Source organism: Plectrocnemia conspersa, unplaced genomic scaffold, assembly GCF_051122295.1.
Source record: "Plectrocnemia conspersa isolate PC_06_02 unplaced genomic scaffold, ASM5112229v1 ptg000010l, whole genome shotgun sequence".
Classification (NCBI taxonomy): domain Eukaryota; kingdom Metazoa; phylum Arthropoda; class Insecta; order Trichoptera; family Polycentropodidae; genus Plectrocnemia; species Plectrocnemia conspersa.
The window spans coordinates 1,616,091-1,634,865 of record NW_028277174.1 but is presented as its reverse complement, the minus strand read 5'-3'; the positions used below and the strand labels follow the sequence as shown (position 1 = coordinate 1,634,865).

At 28.2% G+C, this 18,775-nt stretch overlaps 1 protein-coding gene across 1 annotated transcript in view; it reads right to left on the bottom strand.

Moving 5' to 3' along the window:
* Positions 1-18,775, bottom strand: part of LOC148230293 (neuroligin-1-like) — a 119,704-nt gene that overhangs the window by 36,071 nt on the left and 64,858 nt on the right. The window contains exons 4-5 of the mRNA XM_088195585.1: positions 16,751-16,869; positions 3,230-3,382 (exon numbers count right to left, since the gene is read on the bottom strand). Coding sequence (XP_088051711.1) covers positions 3,230-3,382; positions 16,751-16,869 — 272 coding nt within the window. The remainder of the gene's footprint in view (positions 1-3,229; positions 3,383-16,750; positions 16,870-18,775) is intronic.

Below are 18,775 nucleotides of genomic sequence, written 5' to 3'. Positions count from 1 at the left end.
AAGGTGTAAATTAATACCCAAGAGGCCGCGGGCTCGAGCCACTGCAGCGGACCTCAATTTGTATTAACAAAAATGCGCTATTTTAAAAAACAAACTCAGCTACAAAGTGACACGTATTGAATATAAACTAGAATACACCTAACAATTTAAAATTAGTTATTTATTAATTAAACACACTTAACATACCCAGTTGGTATAGCTTCACCCCATTGTAACGCATTGGATAACAACGAAAGATTAAAATAAAATAAATTATCAGCAGCTTAGATTTGCTTAATTAAAAAATCTTTGATACATTTTATAAAATTAATTTAAAGGAGGACCATTTTAATAGTGATATATAAAATAAAATGCGCATTTATTGTGAACATGTAATAAAAAAATTCAACATGAGATATCATGTACATCACAGGTTCTCAATGTTAATATTAAAAATTGCGAGCTTAAAAACAAATTATTAAAATTTAACTTAGTAAAAAATTTAACATTTTAATTGTTTGTAAAGTACGTCGATTAAATTATATTCATAGTGGAGTTTATTTTTAACGTTTCATAAAGATTAACTTTATAGTTAAACGCGAAATTTCAATATTTGTTTCATCTTTTTACCTTAAAAGGTTTTCATATTCGTCTTCTTGGAATTATAATGTTTGAATGAAGAACTTTATTTTAAATAATTCCTAAGTAGCAAAGTGTAAAATAAACGTATTAATAATTTGCTTTGAATTATTTTTTATATATTTTTTCGAGTTGAAAGTACTTTCTCATATGCTTTTAAATGTCACATTTACTTTTAAGTAATTCTTGAAAATAAAAAGCTGTTTCTATTACCAAAGGTTATTAATTTTGTATTATAGAAACATGTAAGTCTAGATTTAAAACAAACTTCTTTATTATTTGTTTGACTTTTGAAGAAATATATATTACAATATGGATTCATGACAAATAAGTCATAAGATTTTTATGTATGTATTTTATTATATTCATAATACATGAATCAAATTATATTGCTTTTTTATGTAGCGTAGTGCTTCCTTCAAATAAGCATGTAATATTATAATATATACAATATGATTATGCTTCATATCGAATTCTTACATGAGACGAAAAGTAAAATTTGCGAAAGCTCGATAGAGAAATTTTTCGGACATATTTATTCGTCGAGAGATAAAAAAAATGCATTTATTTTATTTAATAAATCCGTATTGAATCTGAGAGAGGTACTACGTAATACACTTTTAAATTCCGCTTCAGTACTTTAAATAATCCCTTCAAATATTTGCCTTTAGATGTATGTATATTATAGACGTTTTTGTGCCCTTTTTTCATAAAAAAAATAAAAACGATCATCCCAAATTCGATTGGAAACGGTCGACCGCAAATTGTTGACGTGATCCGATGTTCAAATTTCGTTTATCCATAGCGCTTTTCAGAGGGAGAAAAAAACGTTAACGTGTCGCTTTGGCCCGTTTTCGCTTAATCATCACCCTTTTGGCTTCCCTTGGAAATATTTCCCTAAATTGATAAACGCGCATTTGGCGACGTCTGCCAACGTCGTCGTCGTCGCAGCGAAATGTCGTACGTTTCATTTTTATCTCTAACCAAAAAAACACGCAAGAAAATTCCAACTTTTTTCTTAATAATACACAGGATGTTGGAAATAATTTTTGGATTACAAATATATTTATTTTCACAAATATTAATAATTTTGATATTTTTAAAACAATGCAAAATCTCAAGTGGTTAATATAAAGAGTTTAAATATTAACTATTTTAACATATTTTAGTGTCCTTAAAAAAGTGTTCTGAAACCAGAACTGTATCTATTATTCACAACTGCGATAGCAAGTTTTGCAAATTATTCAACAATCATGGCATCAGACTTGGAGCCTAAAGTACTAGCAAAGAGATTACAAGACCAAGATACTAGACCAAGATTTTTTTTAGCAGCAAAACGATCTCAACATCAACCACTACAAAATATCTAGGGACTCACTTTGACAGAGGTTTGTTTTGAAGTACGCACATTTGAGCATGAGGATTTTTGCTTAATTGGTTAACATACAGTAACTCAAAATAATCATTTGAAAATAAAATACTAATGATGCCAGTATGGACCTACGGAGATTCAGGTTTGGAGTGCTTTCAAATATAATTATTATACAAAGATTCCGAAGCAAAGTGCTTCATATACTAGTTAATACTTTTTAGTATATTTTAAACAAGTACATTTCAAAAATAAAAATGTAGCGGATTTTCTAAATGGAATAATGAAACACCTTTGAGCATTTAAAAATAAATTATAATAAGCGGTTTTTTTCTGTTTATGTTTATATAATGAATTATCTGTATGTTTAGTGAAAATTGTTATTTGTTAAAATTAGCTATATTAGACAAATAAATTATTAGAATAAAAAAATACTTTAAAAGAATCACTTGTATTTTTTTAAATATATTTTTTATAACTGGTAAGATACAAATCAACCGATATCCTCAGTACTTTTCTTGGTTTTAGTAAATATAATTTAAGCAATTTTCTACTATTGAATAGGATGGTCAATAACCTGACGACTTTTACTGGTTTATACACACTTATAAATATTAACCCCTGGAAAAAATTCTAACTTAATCAGACTAAAACGTATAATTCAATGACATTTAATAGGTCATAAAAGTTGATTAATGCTAAAAAATGTTACTATAAGTCATAAAATATATTTTTTATTATATTATGAATATAAAAAGTTTGCATTTAAAAAGTTATATTTCTTACATAATTTTAGGCATTTCAAACTTTTAAATTTTAATTATAGAAAGTTGAGATTTATAAAAGTACAGAAAAAAAAAGTTATTTTGTAACATATTACACTATAACAAATATTAATAAATAATTATTCTTTTAAAATGCAAATTTTCTAAAATAGATTTAAATATGTCATTTAATGACATATATGTATGTCAAAAAATGTCATTTTAATTGCAAAATATATTTTAACTTCATTATGGTAATTAAAAATATAAGACTTTCTAATAGCTGATCATATCTAATGATAAAAATATAAATTAAGTGACATATAATTATGACACGTACAAGTGTAGATTAAACACACAAACACCTAAATAAAATAATTTAGCCAAAACCTATGTTATCAAAAGCCATTGAAATGTATTGTAGATAACATTTTTTAATCTTAGATTTATAGGTATTAATAAATAAAATATTGCTTACCTAATAGTCCTAATCTAAAGTTGAGGGTCAAAACTATCACGTGTCCATGAGCAGCAAGAACTGAACCATCGTATGGATTTCCAGAGCCCCATTCGTAGGAGTCTCCATGTATCCACACTAAAACTGCATATGGTGCTTCAACTCCCCTGTTTCCTGAAAATAATTAAGAAAATATATTTATGTGTGTGTGAAAAGGTATATGAAGGTAAAAATGAGGTCAAATATAAAATCGTGCTGTTTATGATAAATAAGCAGACGTTCGACGCCTACGAGCTCACATTTAAAAAACGGAGAATCAAACGCCAAAAGGGACGAATCAAACACAAAAAGGGCAGCTTGGATACATTTGATCTTTTTAAAAAGACGAGAGGGAAAATGTTACTTAAAATATAAAAATATTACTGGTATCGTTTGATTTATACGCAAAAAATGGGAATACTTTTTGATGTATTCTGAAAATATGAGAGTAATGACCAGATTATATTATAAATATAAACCCAATCAATAGGAGTATTATATTTTATTTTGGTAAGCAAAAATATTTTGTAATAATATCAGTATTATGTACAAAATTATTTCCGACACATCATTAAACGTAACAAGACATCATTAAACGTAAAAACAATTCTATGGTTTTATTTGTATTTGTAAATTTCATCCATTTGATTGGCTATTTGGTTTTACAAAATTTATAACGTACATATGTTTTATGTTTTATTAATTAAAAAAATAATTAAAGGCAGTTACATACGTTTTTTTTTTAAATGTTAAAATAAAAATTTTAGTATAAAAATTTATTTTTCCACAATTTCTTCTCTTGATGTCTGTATTATGATGTATTTAAAACTGTGTTTATTTTATGTCGTTATGAAGCTTTTGTTGATTTTCGTTTGAAAAACAAATGAACGAAAACAATAATTAAAAATATGAATATTCAAATATGTACGAAGCTCGATGCCTTCTATATTTTTACCGACATTTACGAATAATTGATATTTTTAGATAAACTTTGCAGGTTGTCATTTAAGTAAAAATATATTCTGAAATATAAATTGCAGGAATGAAACAATTATATTTAATAAATTTTTAATTATAATAATAATAAAAATCTATATCTTTTTACATAATTTTGTCAAATCCATTAATTAGACTATTGGTCTGCAAACTATTTTATTAGCGTACCTTTACAGAAAATGATTATGTTCCTATTTACATATAAATGCATATATAAGTAAAAAAATAATTTAGCAACAAAGATTGATTTTCCAACTTCTCTACTAGCAACTGATAGCAGCGCAGCTGTCAATTTCCCATCGTATATTTGTTACTTAACGTACCCCAAAGTGTCGATATGCGTACCCTATTTAAAGACCAATAAATCAAACCACTTTGCATGGTCTAAAATCTTCTTAGTGAAATTGGCGAACTGAGCGTGAGAAAAAAACATCATTCACTTTTTTGACACGTAAAAATTTAAAGAAATTAATTTTCGATGCAGACCGTACGTGACAGTAGACGGATGCATCACAATAGTCATTTGTGATCTTGTTATATAGGAGATTAGAATATGCGATTAAATTATAATAAATATTTTATTGGATCATCAGGTTTTTCTAGATTTACTAATCTCACGGATTAATACTGTGATGAAAAATACAAATAAAGATGAGCCGTATATACTAGGTAAACAAAATTTGCCTATTCGTGTATTATAAATAAATATATAAAATTAAAATTACAAAATTCTTAGTGTTAGAAACAATTCAATTATTATTTTTTTAATCACTGTATAAATATTAATACAGGTATTTATTATTTAATTAAATAAAAATATTTACAGATCGGTCAAGTCGAAAAATTATAATTACATTTTTTTTATTATGTATTATATAAGTTCGCACTTAAGGTGTAAACTTTTTTATACTTATTTGATAATAAGCATAAAATTAAGTTAAATGCACTATGCGTTATTTAGCTACAAAAATAATATTTTAGTTTTAGCTACAATGGTCATTGTAATCTTTTTAATTTATACGTCTAGTATGTGACTATATTTTTCGTTGTAACCTGACATGCATAAGCCCAATGCGTTTCAACGCGGTAAATCTGTACCAATTAGGTAAGTCAATTAGACATATTACATGAATGCAAGTTTTACAACCACCAGACTTTCTAGTCTTGAAGTAGTGATATATAAACAATTTTTTATGAATTTTTATAAATCTATAATATAATTTATAATCAGTATACAATATATCACAGAGCATCCAATGCCATTTTTTTTCAATAAAAGCGCATTTTAATAAATAAAAATGTAAGTATACTGCCTCGAACCCGTGGCCTCTGAGTAAGCAGTCAAGACCGTACGGACCATTCCGACTTTTTTATGTATTGTATTACTTGCTTAATATACATTAAAATATTTTTTGTCAATAATCTGGAAAATTAAAATATAAATTTAGAAAATAGTTTAATATATTAAACAACGTTTAAGTAAAACATTATTCGTAAAAAATTCATACAAGCAATAATTTTGTAAAAAATATAAATTACAAATATTAAGAATTAATATATGTTTTATTGTAAGTCTAAAAAACAGATTATTTTTGTTATATGCTTATTACTGCAATCAAAATATTTTTATATTTTATAAAATATTATTTTAAATTCGATACAATATTAATTATTAACGTCACACTATGAAAAACGAAGTAAATATCTTTATCTATTATATGATATATATTTTTATATAAACTTTTTAAATATTTTCTTTTCTTTTAACTCGCTGAATTTGCAACGTTACAAAATCGTATCTTTTGACATTTTCAGCTTTTCACCAGACGACCATAAAATACTACAACCCAACAACTTCCAGCCCCTAAAAAATGCATTATCCTCTGAAACAACACCCCACGGTGGCGATTTTCGACCCACGTTTCCGGTCTGAACCGACGGCCTATGGGCGTTTATTAGGCGGCGGTTTCTCCGGAAGCTGCAGTTTTTCTCCCCGAGTTCCACCCTGTCCTCCCCCGGGACCAGAGATCCGCTGTGCATTCATGTACAGCGCAGTTCAAGTATTTACGACGATTCCGGCGAAGTTTCCCCGCAGACCTTGCGGCATCCGAGCACTTCAATTGCAAAACTCCTAGGTGTCGTAAATCCTTCGTGTTCCCGGAGAGACCCCTCGGCTCCGTGCCGCCCTGATATTCCACACTGTGAATGCAAAACTCGCTTTGAGTTTTCAAGCTGCGCGCCTAAACGTCGCACTATGTGGTATTCCTTCGACGCTTTTGACCAAAACCCACAAACACAAAAATTATAACATTTTATTTGCATTTTTTTGTTGCCACAATGATACAATAAACGTTTCTGTTAGGTTCATCAATTAAATTACTCTATTAATAATTAAAAATAAAAAGCCAATATAGAATATGATAAATCATTTTGAATGTTTAAAAAAAATAAGCTTCTTTATTGAATTTGAAAATCACCGTGTAAAACCTTTTTTAGCGTTAGTAACAAGGTACGCGATATCAATCAATATGGAGCAAATATCCGTCGCCTAACGTGCGTAGCAGTTTAAAAAACATATCACTTCTCTGTAATTGGTTGTTCAATTAAAAAGGGTTAGACAACAAACACTCCAATTAAAGAGGTCGTGGGTATAAATATAGAAAAGAATCACTTTCCCTCGGACATTTCGTCTGGTGACATTTTCTTAAAAAAAATCTCTGATAATCAAACATCTGAAGCAAGAAGGCAACTTTATTTAGATCAACGAAAATCCCAAACGCAGCTGTTTTTTTCTTTGCATCTACTGGTCCAGCTCAATAGCTGGAATCCAGAGTTCAACCCGCACTATAATTTCACTATGAAATAAATGTTTCTTAACGGCTTACGAAATACATAAATATAAAGATGTATGCTTTGGCTCTAATAATATTACTAGTATCTTTTTTCGCACTGGATTCAAAAGATTCGTTTACATTTCGCTGCTGAATTTATTTAAATTAGCAAATTATGTGTGAGTTTAAGTGATGTCCTTTTTCATATGCTTTTAACGCAATTTTGACAGTGAAGCGTGTTTTAAAATTCCTTCGATAAAAATTCACATTTTACCGAAAAATTTTGACTTTGGTCGAATATATCGTTATCTTTTACCGTTTTCTTTTTTCTTAGTATTCACGTTTATTTATTTAAAAAAAATATTTTTTAAGAGTTTTGTTTTGTGGCGTACGTGTACTGATATTTGGATACATTTGTGATTATTTACAATAAAATATTAATATTATGGAAAGGTTTGAAACAAAAAACCCACAGATTATTATGAACTCATAAAGCTTAAATAAGTATTTAATTTCTAATGTGTACGATTGATATAAAATATTTATAAAAAAAATCTTGTATTTGGTAAAAGATATTTTTTGTTTATAATTAAAAAAATAGTCATTAATTATTTAATTTATCTATTGACGATCGTTTTTGCATGTGGTTGTAAATTCAAGTGGCTAACGAAGTTATTTATATCTAATAAACATTTTTTTAAATATTCTAAAACATATTTTCATCCAAGTGTTAGTGACAAACAAAACTTTTGTGGATGGCAAGATAAGGGATGACTCATCGATAAAAAAAATAATAATCTGATTGCTCAGAACTTTCTTACTCGCCTAATATAATGCGATGACAATTGTTATCTATGAAAAATTTTAAAACCAAAAAGCAATATTGAAGAAAATATTATTTAAATCACTATGAGTTTTTCTGCCACAAGTTAAAAATATGTAGAAAAATATTTTTATTGCTTAAAATGAGAAATGTTTCACTGTGCGTCGAGCATCATTTGTCGTCTACCGCCATAATCCGCCATATACGTAATATCACTTGAGACGTAGTAAGCTTATCCACTCTGAATTCTGCGAAACAATTAAACAGATTGGATTATGCAGTAAGCCCGTTATTGACGAGTGTTATGTCATCGCCTTGCCCTGCAATCCTTGCGCCGTATTTTGCCTTTTGAAATGAAGCCAATTATAGCTTTAAGCTGTTAATCGTTTTAAAACGTCAAGTTATAATAAACATACAACATTGTGAAACGTTTTATGACGAGATAATAAAATAACACAAGCTGTGTGTAAAATACAGAATTGTTGCTGAAGCTCCCAAATATTCTCGTGGGATGAAATGAGTAATAAGTGTTTTATTGTAGCTGACATTTCAAATTAAATTTATATTTAAGAAGCATGTAAATAAAATAAGCAATAAAGTTATTCATATCAACTAAATGAAACACTGTGCTTCAAATGCAATATAATCTAGCATGCATCTCTAAATTTTTCATTCATACTATTCTAAATTTAATTTATAAAAAAACATATTTTTTTCTATTTAAATTAAAACTATTTGAATTAAAAGTTGCAAACGTATAACTTTAACTTGTTCTATAAACTATAGTAATTAAAAACTTATATTTCTCTGTGGAATGAGTTGATGAGTTTCATAGTACAACAAAGGTGGAATAATAACGTGTGCAAGAAACTATACTTCGTGCACAATTCTTGAACGTATTACATAATATATTTTTAATAACAGAATGACTCTAATATTTGTATAAGTATGGCTTTGTGTTCCTTGATCAATTTTTGTCCATATGAAATATTTTAAGAAAGGAAGCTACAAAAATATATTGAAAATCTGCTCAAATTTGGAAAGCAGCAACACGGGTTTCGTCCGCGTCGTTCCATGGTCATTAACCTCCTGTGCTTTTTAAAATTGGTGATAAAATTCTATAATACAGGTCAATGTATGGCTTTCAAAAAGCACCCGACAAAGTTAATCAACAGCCTTGTTAGTTAATATGTGAGCTATGGCAATTGTCGCTCCAAAAGTTATTTTGCTAATTTTAGAGAAACACGCAGATCCAATCTGGTTCCTTTGCTCTTGATTAACGACGTACAAGCGGCAATTATTAATTTAAAATATGTATTATATGTTGATTCACACAGATTCAGATTCTTTCTTCACAGAAAAACCTTAAGTCGCTGTGAAAGTGGTCGATCGATAATCAACATCTTTCAGAATCGCCTAGTATCGCCCTAGAGATAGCACATCCGGCTCGAAAAAATAACGCGTGACAGAAAATGCGTCTATCCTGCGCAATACATCTATTGTCATTTACCCTTTGTAATAACGATCTTCAAAAAAATCACAAATTTTTTTCATAGGCGCATCAAGCGATGCAATTTCTCTACAAATATCCGCATCTGTGATTCGCCAGAGCTGCCTCAAAAATTCAGATAGACAGAAACAGACAAAATAAGACGGCATTCGAAGCAATGCGAGAGAGACCCTCAAGAGAGCATTAAAACTCAGCCAACGGTGGTATGTTTTTTGCAACAAATTTCTGTTGGCCGCTAAAGCAAACCCAAATGCTCGCGTTATCTTTTCTCAAGAAGATGAGTATTTTAATTTTTTCTGCTTACTGCCAAGTACTTTGTGACTTAAGTTGTTGAAAGTGTCCTATTTAAACACAAAAAAATCTTATACGGTTAAACGATTTATCACAAGTCAAAGTAGCTTTTTTATGTTTAAATAAAGAGAATTAATCCCTCCAATTGTTAATAGAAAAAAGTTTCAATTTAAGAACCCGACAATATTAACTTTAATTATCCTAAAGAAACGTATGTGTATAATACAACATTTTTTGTTATTAACATGTGACTAGATTCAATAAAAGACCCGTGATTTTCGCAATACATATTTTACAATTTCATCAGAATTTTAATTGAATATATTTTTCGAAACTAATTGCTAAAAGGCTTGAAAAATAAGTCAACAGCTTCTTCTAGTAGCGATATAATATTTTTAAAAAAAACTAGTAATGAATTACCTTTCAGGGCGCTTAAAATAAATTGACACGTAACAAATTCACGAACTGAAAATTCAGCGACTTTCCAAACGCAAAGTCTTCTAAAATTACTTAATTTTTAACAGAGCCTTCAAAATCCTTTCACCGATTGCCATCAACTGCTTTTTGAACATTATAAACCCGTCTTTACTTTCTAACTGCGTAATAGTCAACTGACACCTTAGTTCTTTATAAATGAACATAAACTCTATGTTTTCTTATAAATAATATAATATATATAAACATATGTATAAGAAACTGTCAATTAGAAGCACAATCTATGACAAAATTAAAAAAAAACTTAAGTGCTTTGATAAGAAAAAAAGAGATATGTTTTGTGCTAAAGCTTTCGATTTTATTTACTACTAAAATTTTATATTGAATACTTGAGCACCAGAGTCTAATGATCTTCAAACAAAGTTATAAAAAACCATACGATGCTATCGGTTACTCAAAGAAAAGTTACATAGCAAATTTTACGTATGTATATATAAAGCGGTATGCACCATTCTTTTTCAAGTACGCAAAATAGTTTAGAAACCATTGCTGTATCTAATGAATTTAATAATAAAATATTTACAAAATTGACAATTTAGTCTAAGAATGGTAAACGTTCATTTACAGTTTATCGCTAATAATTTATAAAACATATTTTATTGAGCCTTTTTTATAATTTATTCCTATCTTGTTTTATTTTTTATTTATAATACTTAATAACTACCAGATGAATATGCTATATATACATGTGCTCATTCAAAGATCACTCAATTTTATGAAGGTGCTGTATAGATAATTTTAAATTAAATTAACACATTATAATTAAAAAAATTGTACCAAACGGTCAGTCAGACCACTAATAATATTGCTCTATGAGTCGCAGATAGCTCATAAAGATATTTTTGTCGTATATATAAAGAAATAAAGCTAGAAGCTGAAGTTCATGGCAATTCAGTAAGAAGATTTATGACCCTTCTCGAAAACATCACAACAGGATTTATCAACATTGTTGGCATTAGATATTAGTATATTAAATGAATATGGCAATGTATGCAAAATTAGTTTAATCTCCTTTACATTTGTATGTTTTATTTTTAATAATAACTATTATTTAAAAAATAAATATTTTTAATACTATATTAATAGATAATTTTCCCAACCACAAAATCTCGATCGTTCATAACGTAACTATTGCATAAAAGGTAGACCATATTTTACCGATATTTTCTCTAGATAGGCCTTGACTATTTTTCAGGCATTGTCATTTTTTACCGCCACACATTATCGCCTGTCATAAAATTGCAGTCAGCCCCATTAAAATATGATATATGACGCCAATACTCGCACCTATTCTATCTATCATCAAATTTATAGGTACTCATATAATACATAATAATAAAAAATATCACGCAATATGAATGCGTGTATACCTCGTAAAGCCGTGACGTTAAGATGTCAGCACGTAATACGACAGAGCCTTTTGAGTTCGCCGAGAATCTGCTGAAATTGGTTTTATGACAAATCGCGTACTACTATACGCCTTACGTCATCAGTCTAAATTGTTTGAGAAAAAAATGGAAATAATACAAACATTTCATAAGCTTCGGTAAGTACGAGTATTTCAATAAAGTCGCACCAAATTCCACTTGTAAAAGAGTGAAAGCCATTCCGGAGATCCTTTCATCGGAGCTCCTTCATTCAACTCCTACATATTCCCTACATCCAACCCGTGGCAATTTCAAGGATCGACTCTTAGCGTTTACTCCTTTTATATTTGAAATGCGCTAGCGATGAAAAGAATAAGGATATGCTTAAGTATTACGTAATCCATTTACTTAGTAATTTATAAAATATTTTATTTATGTAGACATATCGCATAAACACATAAAAGTTGTAGTCTCCATAAGCATTAAACTCATACTTGACTACGATTTATAGGAACTGAAAAATTCTAGCTGAAGAAAACTAGTCGAAGATTGAAACGGATGATGCCATATAATGAAACAAGAAGCAACATGATGTAGTGCTATTAGATTCCATTTTGTTTAACGCACATACTACATAATTTTACTCTTCGACGCTTGGAACCGAAAGCGTAGTAAAAAATCGTAAATTCTTACATCGGCCGATAAGACACGAGATGCTACAAATTGTTCCATAAGTCAACGTTAACGTTATTTCGCGGATTGTTTACGGCACGATTTGTCCGCGAGTGTGTCGCGTTTGCAAAATTGATCGCGACGCCATTTTTCTTCGCTCGCTTGTTCACACAAACGCGCGACACTTACGAATGGTCCCCGAGCGTGCCGCCATCTTGAAAAAGATGGCGGCGCGCACGCAGCGCAGAGAAAAAATCCGCAAATGAATCGCAATAATACGTCAACGCCTAGCTTTGGATTACGTGTTGCATTTCTTGAAGATATTAACCTAAAACATATTAAAAAATATTAAATATTATTAAAAAATATTAAATAAACAAATATTTATTTAAATAACTATCTTTTGAGATTATCTCTTATTTATATTTTTTAATTATTTTTTTTCACAGAAATTTGATACATCGTGTTATGATATTCATAGAACGTCGACAAAGTGAAAAAAAATCATACAAAATATATCGTACAACTTCTTTAACATTATTACCTATGCAATAAATTAAAGTGTCATCCGCAAACAGATGTGTTGTATTTTTTTTATTTTATTACTTATATAATTCATATATAATATAAATAGCAATGTTCCTAATTTAAACCTATGTGGTATACCATAAGAATATGCACATTTATTTTACCATTTTGCTTTTTTTTTAAATAAATATTGATTACGTAATAAAAGTAAAATTCAGGCTTTTTAAACCTAATTCTAAACAGTGACGACAGAATCTGCTATAAGTTCACATCATATTAGACTAAAAAATGACCACCCAAAAATACTGACTCAAAAATTGTGACATAAAAAAATGCCGTTCACAGCTAAAAAGCATGAGTTTAAAATCATTAAAGTTGGTGCAAAAAACTAGCACTTTCTTAATAATTCCTATAGTATTTTTTATTTTTTTAATAATTATGATACTTTAGATTAAAACACAAATAAGCTTCCGATTCTTTTTCAGGCAGATATATAAAAATTAAAGGCAAATACTTTAGAGTATTAATTTTCAATTTTATCACGATGTTCGAATTCGATAGCCGATTAAAAAAGCATGAACAAATAAGCAGAATCAATTTTTAACTCTCGATGAAAGATATTTTGAAAATTATTGCTAAAAATTATATCTCCCTTGTTCAGATTTACCTGATTAAAGAGTATACATGCAACTCAGCTTTTTTCCTTTTGTGATTAAAATCCAATAATTTGCTTTATAAAAGACGGGAATCTCGATTTATAATAAAGTAAAATATTCGGTTTAAAATAAAAATTAAAATCAATTATTGCTTTGATTTTCTTTAGTAACGGATTCCAATTTTAATTAAAGTAAAACGTTTAGTTATTTTAATTAAAATGAATATTTTTTATGAAATATTTTAAGCTCATAATTCAAGTAGTGAATCCAGACGTTAACGTTTTTTTAATAAATAGATTATTTCGTATATTGAATTGAAACACAGTTTTATTCCTTTTGATAGAAAATATTTCGTGATTAAAATCCAATACTTTGCTTCAAAAAAAAACACCAATTTAGATTTATAATAGAATATTAAGATTAAAATAAAACTTATATTAAAATAATATTTTTTTATTAAAATTCGTAGTTAATTAGTATATTTATTTTCAGTGTTCGAAAATATTATAGATATCTTAAATTATAATAATTCAAAATTTAATATAAAAGCTAATACATTAAAAAAAAAAATATTTAAATTAGGACTTAAGACTGTGAATTTTACATGTAAGTTTATTGTCATTTTCTAAAATATATGTTTCGTACATGTATTTATTTTTGTAAATCAATAGCTACCCTAATAAAGAATGCCACAAAATTTACCGATAATACGGCTAATACAAGCGGCGACGACAAAAGAAACTCGTTAAAAGGAAACATCATATTCGACTATAAAAATTTTGTCATAAAAAACCGATTGCAGATACAAGAAACACAATACAAAGAAAGTATTTTGCAGTTTTAAACTAATTTTTCAGTAAAATATACACTAATAACTATATTTTAGGACAGTGCAAAAAAACTGTAAAATGTAATATTTAGGGCATTAAATATATCCGTTAAGCCTTTTTAAAATATAATAATTTTTGTCTTAATTTAATAACTTTCCCTTCTGTCAAAAAAGCTGTTGATAGTAAAACCAATGCTCTTCTTTAGAAAAGACATTTTAATTCGTATTTATGTTTGGACTTAAATTAAAGTATTTAGGTTTAATGTGTTAAAGAATTGCTTGAAAAATACTTTAAATAAATAGTTTAATAGCAGGATTTTTATGACTTCTACGCAAATTTCAAATCTAACATTTGTCATACCCATTTTTTTCGAAGGACATGAAGGTATCCAGTAGTAATCACCTGAATGCAGATCAATAAATTTGGTTGGACAGTTCGTTTTTTATGATGTTTGTATCTAAACGAGACTAATAATAGTTTTTATCTTTGTCTGTATATTTCTATAGAAGTAAAACGGTCTTTTACATGTATTACACTCACATTTAGTTTTAGCAAGCAACATTTATGGCATTCTATAATAACTTATTTTGAAAAAAGTTTATTTTACGCTTATGTATTATAGCATAGATCGCTAATATAACTCAATAGGCTTGAAAATTCTTTTATCAAACTTATGAAATATGAACTTTATGTAGCAATATATACCATAAAAAGGTTCCCTTGTATAAAAGATTTCGAAACAAACAAACGTGCCGAGGCTCGAGCACGAACCGTGTAGAAAAAAGTTACCAAAGGCAAACGAAGAGCACACACTCGGCAATCTTAAGCTACTATACACAGCCCCCCGTAGGGTGTTCCTTTTGTTGGGGTTAATATGTGTTTAGACAAATTTCGAAACTCTGATCGAACGTGTATATGTTTCCATACAATATGGCTCCGACAATTTCGACGGGAATTTAATTAAGCATTAAACGCCGCCGGGGAAAAGTCGAGCTTTAGTTTAGACGTACGTCGATGGCTCTCTAAGGCGTGACTGTTAACCTTTTAAACTACCTAGGTCTTAAGGTGCATGCCAGTGTTAGTTTAATCGCTCAGTTTCAGTTTAACTACGCGTGAACCACAGAGACTAACAACTAATATGCCATGACATTTTTTTTTAATTATAATTTAAACACATATTTAATATATGAAGTTGTACAGGCTAAGTAGAATCTTATTATCTCGCAAAAATAATTACCAATTAATTATTAAAAACATGAGAATTTGTAAAGAAGCTTAACAGCGAGATCTTATAAAGTTGAACTCTGCAACAAGATCTGCTTCTGAGAAAAAATCTGCGATGGAGGCGTAAAAACAATAAAAGTTTTTATTTTTTTCCTTTAATATTTTCTTTATTTTTTATACAAATTACACTTTTATACTATGTGGATGTTTTTATTTAATATATGTGTGTAATGATACAATCATTTTTGTTATATTTTTTTCAAATACATCCATATTCATCAGGCTTTAGTGAAATGACGATGTCCCTTGATTCCAAAACCAAGGTTTATCTAGTCAATACCAACTTTCAAAAAGCATTCGACAAAGTTTGGCTTTTTTTTACGAACTATTTCTGGTCTTTTTTTAACGAACATTTTTTTTTTTGGATGTAATTAAAACTATAGCAGTTACTATGTCCTTAACATTTAAATTCCATCACTGCATCACTGCCGAAATATTTCAATATTTGAATATTTCGGCAGTGATGCACCTGATATGACCACAAATTAAAAAAACTTTTTTTTCAACCAAATTGAATTATTAAATCTAAGGTACTGTTAGTTTTTAACACGTTTAAACCCTTCTTTATAAATGATTCAAGATTACAAATTGTAATAAACACAAAAAATGTATTTTATAAAAAGAAATCGAGCTTAAAAAATTGAAAAAATAAGTTACTTAGTATGTTTTATTAGTAACTTATCTAAAGTTATTTTAAACAATAAAACATAATAATTTTTAAAATAAAAATATACATAAAAATACCTTCTTGTATAAATAATTTTTATTATTTATTACTATATAAATTTAATTATAATGATAAATTAAAATCACTAAGCACGATTTGATATTAAAATAATTTGAATAAAATGTTTTACTAAAGGCATACCGTTATTTTACAAAACACGTTAATTAAACGTGTTGTAATTAAAATAACTAAACGTATAATGTAATATTAAACATGAAATACATTTGTGTAAATCCGCTTGTACGCAAACCGTAATTAGTATATATGTACATATATATATATAGTATAACAGTTCACATTGTGTGTTTGTTAATTTAGCTGTTAAGCTATGAAATATGTTCAGAATTAGTCTAGCCTAGAAACAATGTCGATATAGAGAGATAAAATCTCAAATCAGACCTTGCTCAACTAGGTTTGGTAAATATTAATATTAATTAATAAAAAAAATATATGTGTGAATGCTTTGGGATAATATATTTTTTAAAATACTTACCACTTCCTGGAACGTAGATGTTGAGATTAAGACAGTCCTCACTTTGGTTAGATAAAAGAGGGACCATCTTTTTAAGTTGCTGATAACGGCCTAGAGGCATTTTCATCAAAGCGGCGGTCCTAGAACAAATTAAAAGAGATAATTAAAAATGTGCAAAAAAGTATTTTTTAATATTTAATAAAAATGTCCTTATTTATTTATTTTTATTTTTCTAATATAAATATACACCAATCTTTCGTAGAAAACGAGGGTTGCATGCAGATGCATGCTTCTGTACGCCTGAGATATCAGCGTTATTTATGCGCCATAGAAATTTCCGACCAAACTTTGACGTTGGAAAATTAGTATAATCAAGCTACTAAATAAAATGTGTTTGACTAAAATAATCTAAAAAAATAATGCTTGTTTTTAAATGGTTTTTCAGTGTATGAACGATCACTTAAAATGCTCTTTCGAAAATGAATATAAAATATGAAATAATATATAATCTTGTCGCGCACCTTAAGATATGACAACTCAGCAGTATTGATCAAATATGTTCGATTTAGTGTATTTTAAGGAATAAACACGTATTAAAAATAGTTATAGGTGTGTATTTCCCCTTTATAGCTGTTAAAAATCTAATATCGCCGCACGAGCGACACCAGACGCCGATATCTTTGGTGGGAAATCTTTCCATTATGGCCGGAAACGTTTCCTAGACGCGCGAACGCTTCCTCTCTAACCAGTGATTCTCAACAATATAAAAATCAAAAAATCTCAAGCTTTTGCTAATTTAACTAATAGTAAAAAAACAAAGTTATTCAGTTAATTTATATATCTTGATAATCTTACATTTTTACGACTGTTTTTTTTTACACAAAAAAATTAGTGTCTATAGAAATTCAAAACGATAAATAATAGTGGCAAAAAGTTCCTAGTGACACTGTCAAATCTCTAGCTGTTTAAATTATGTATGTTACGTAAAATCAGTAACATACAACAGGCCTTAAAATTAAATATAAGAAAGAGTGAAAGCACATTTTCTATCTTTAAAAAAATGGTGAGCAGTAACGGTTGACAACCACTGTTTTGAAATATCATAATATATCACACTTGGAACAAATGATTAAGACATTCTATTGAAGAAAATTTATTTTTCTCCAATATGGTACTAAGCTGATGAAAAATTAATGTATTTTTTATAAGTTTAATTCAATAACACTATCTCAAGCAACATTCTAACGAAAAAAATTAAATTAAATTATAATTTAAATTTTCCAATAAAATAAGAGATGTATTTTTTTAATTAAGCAGTGTTATTAAAAGCATAAAAAAAATGTTATTCAAAATTCTTAAAATAACACCCGTTTGGAATTTCAAATCATGGGAAAATGTAAAAATATTGTGAAAAATTATTTAAAAATGTTCACTACGAGAGGGTTTAAATTTCTTATACAAAATCAAAACTGTAATGATTACTTTTACTTAATTCATAAGCTGCGAGCTACGATCTGACTATTGAATTGCGTCTTATATCATGATTCCCCATTAATGAATATATGAGATATTTATCTTCTAGCCGACCGACCTTAGTCAGCAGATCTTTTACAAAATATACAGTAACAATAAAAAAATTTTATTCTGAAATAAAAGAAAGTTTGATTTTTTAAATTAAATTAAAAACAGTATTATCCTTTTTTTATTGCCAATAAACGAGACAGTTAAATTATATACAAAAAAAGGCAAATGTCAAAGGTTAAGCATCTGAAACCTGCTTATATCAATGTACATACCTTTTCAGTTGGTATTTGCAGATAAATAAAATTAAATTTTAATATCATGCAAAGTATTTATTTTACACCCCTTTCGAAAAAAAGTCGACCGCATAAACGTATTTAATTGAAATTTTAAAATCAGTAATTTTACCCTTGAATGTCTGCTTCTACGTATATTTTTTTATCTCTTAAAATATTTATTCAGAATTTCTTTATTTAGAAAAAATCACATTTTTGATTTAATAATTACGTATGTGCTTATTCCAGT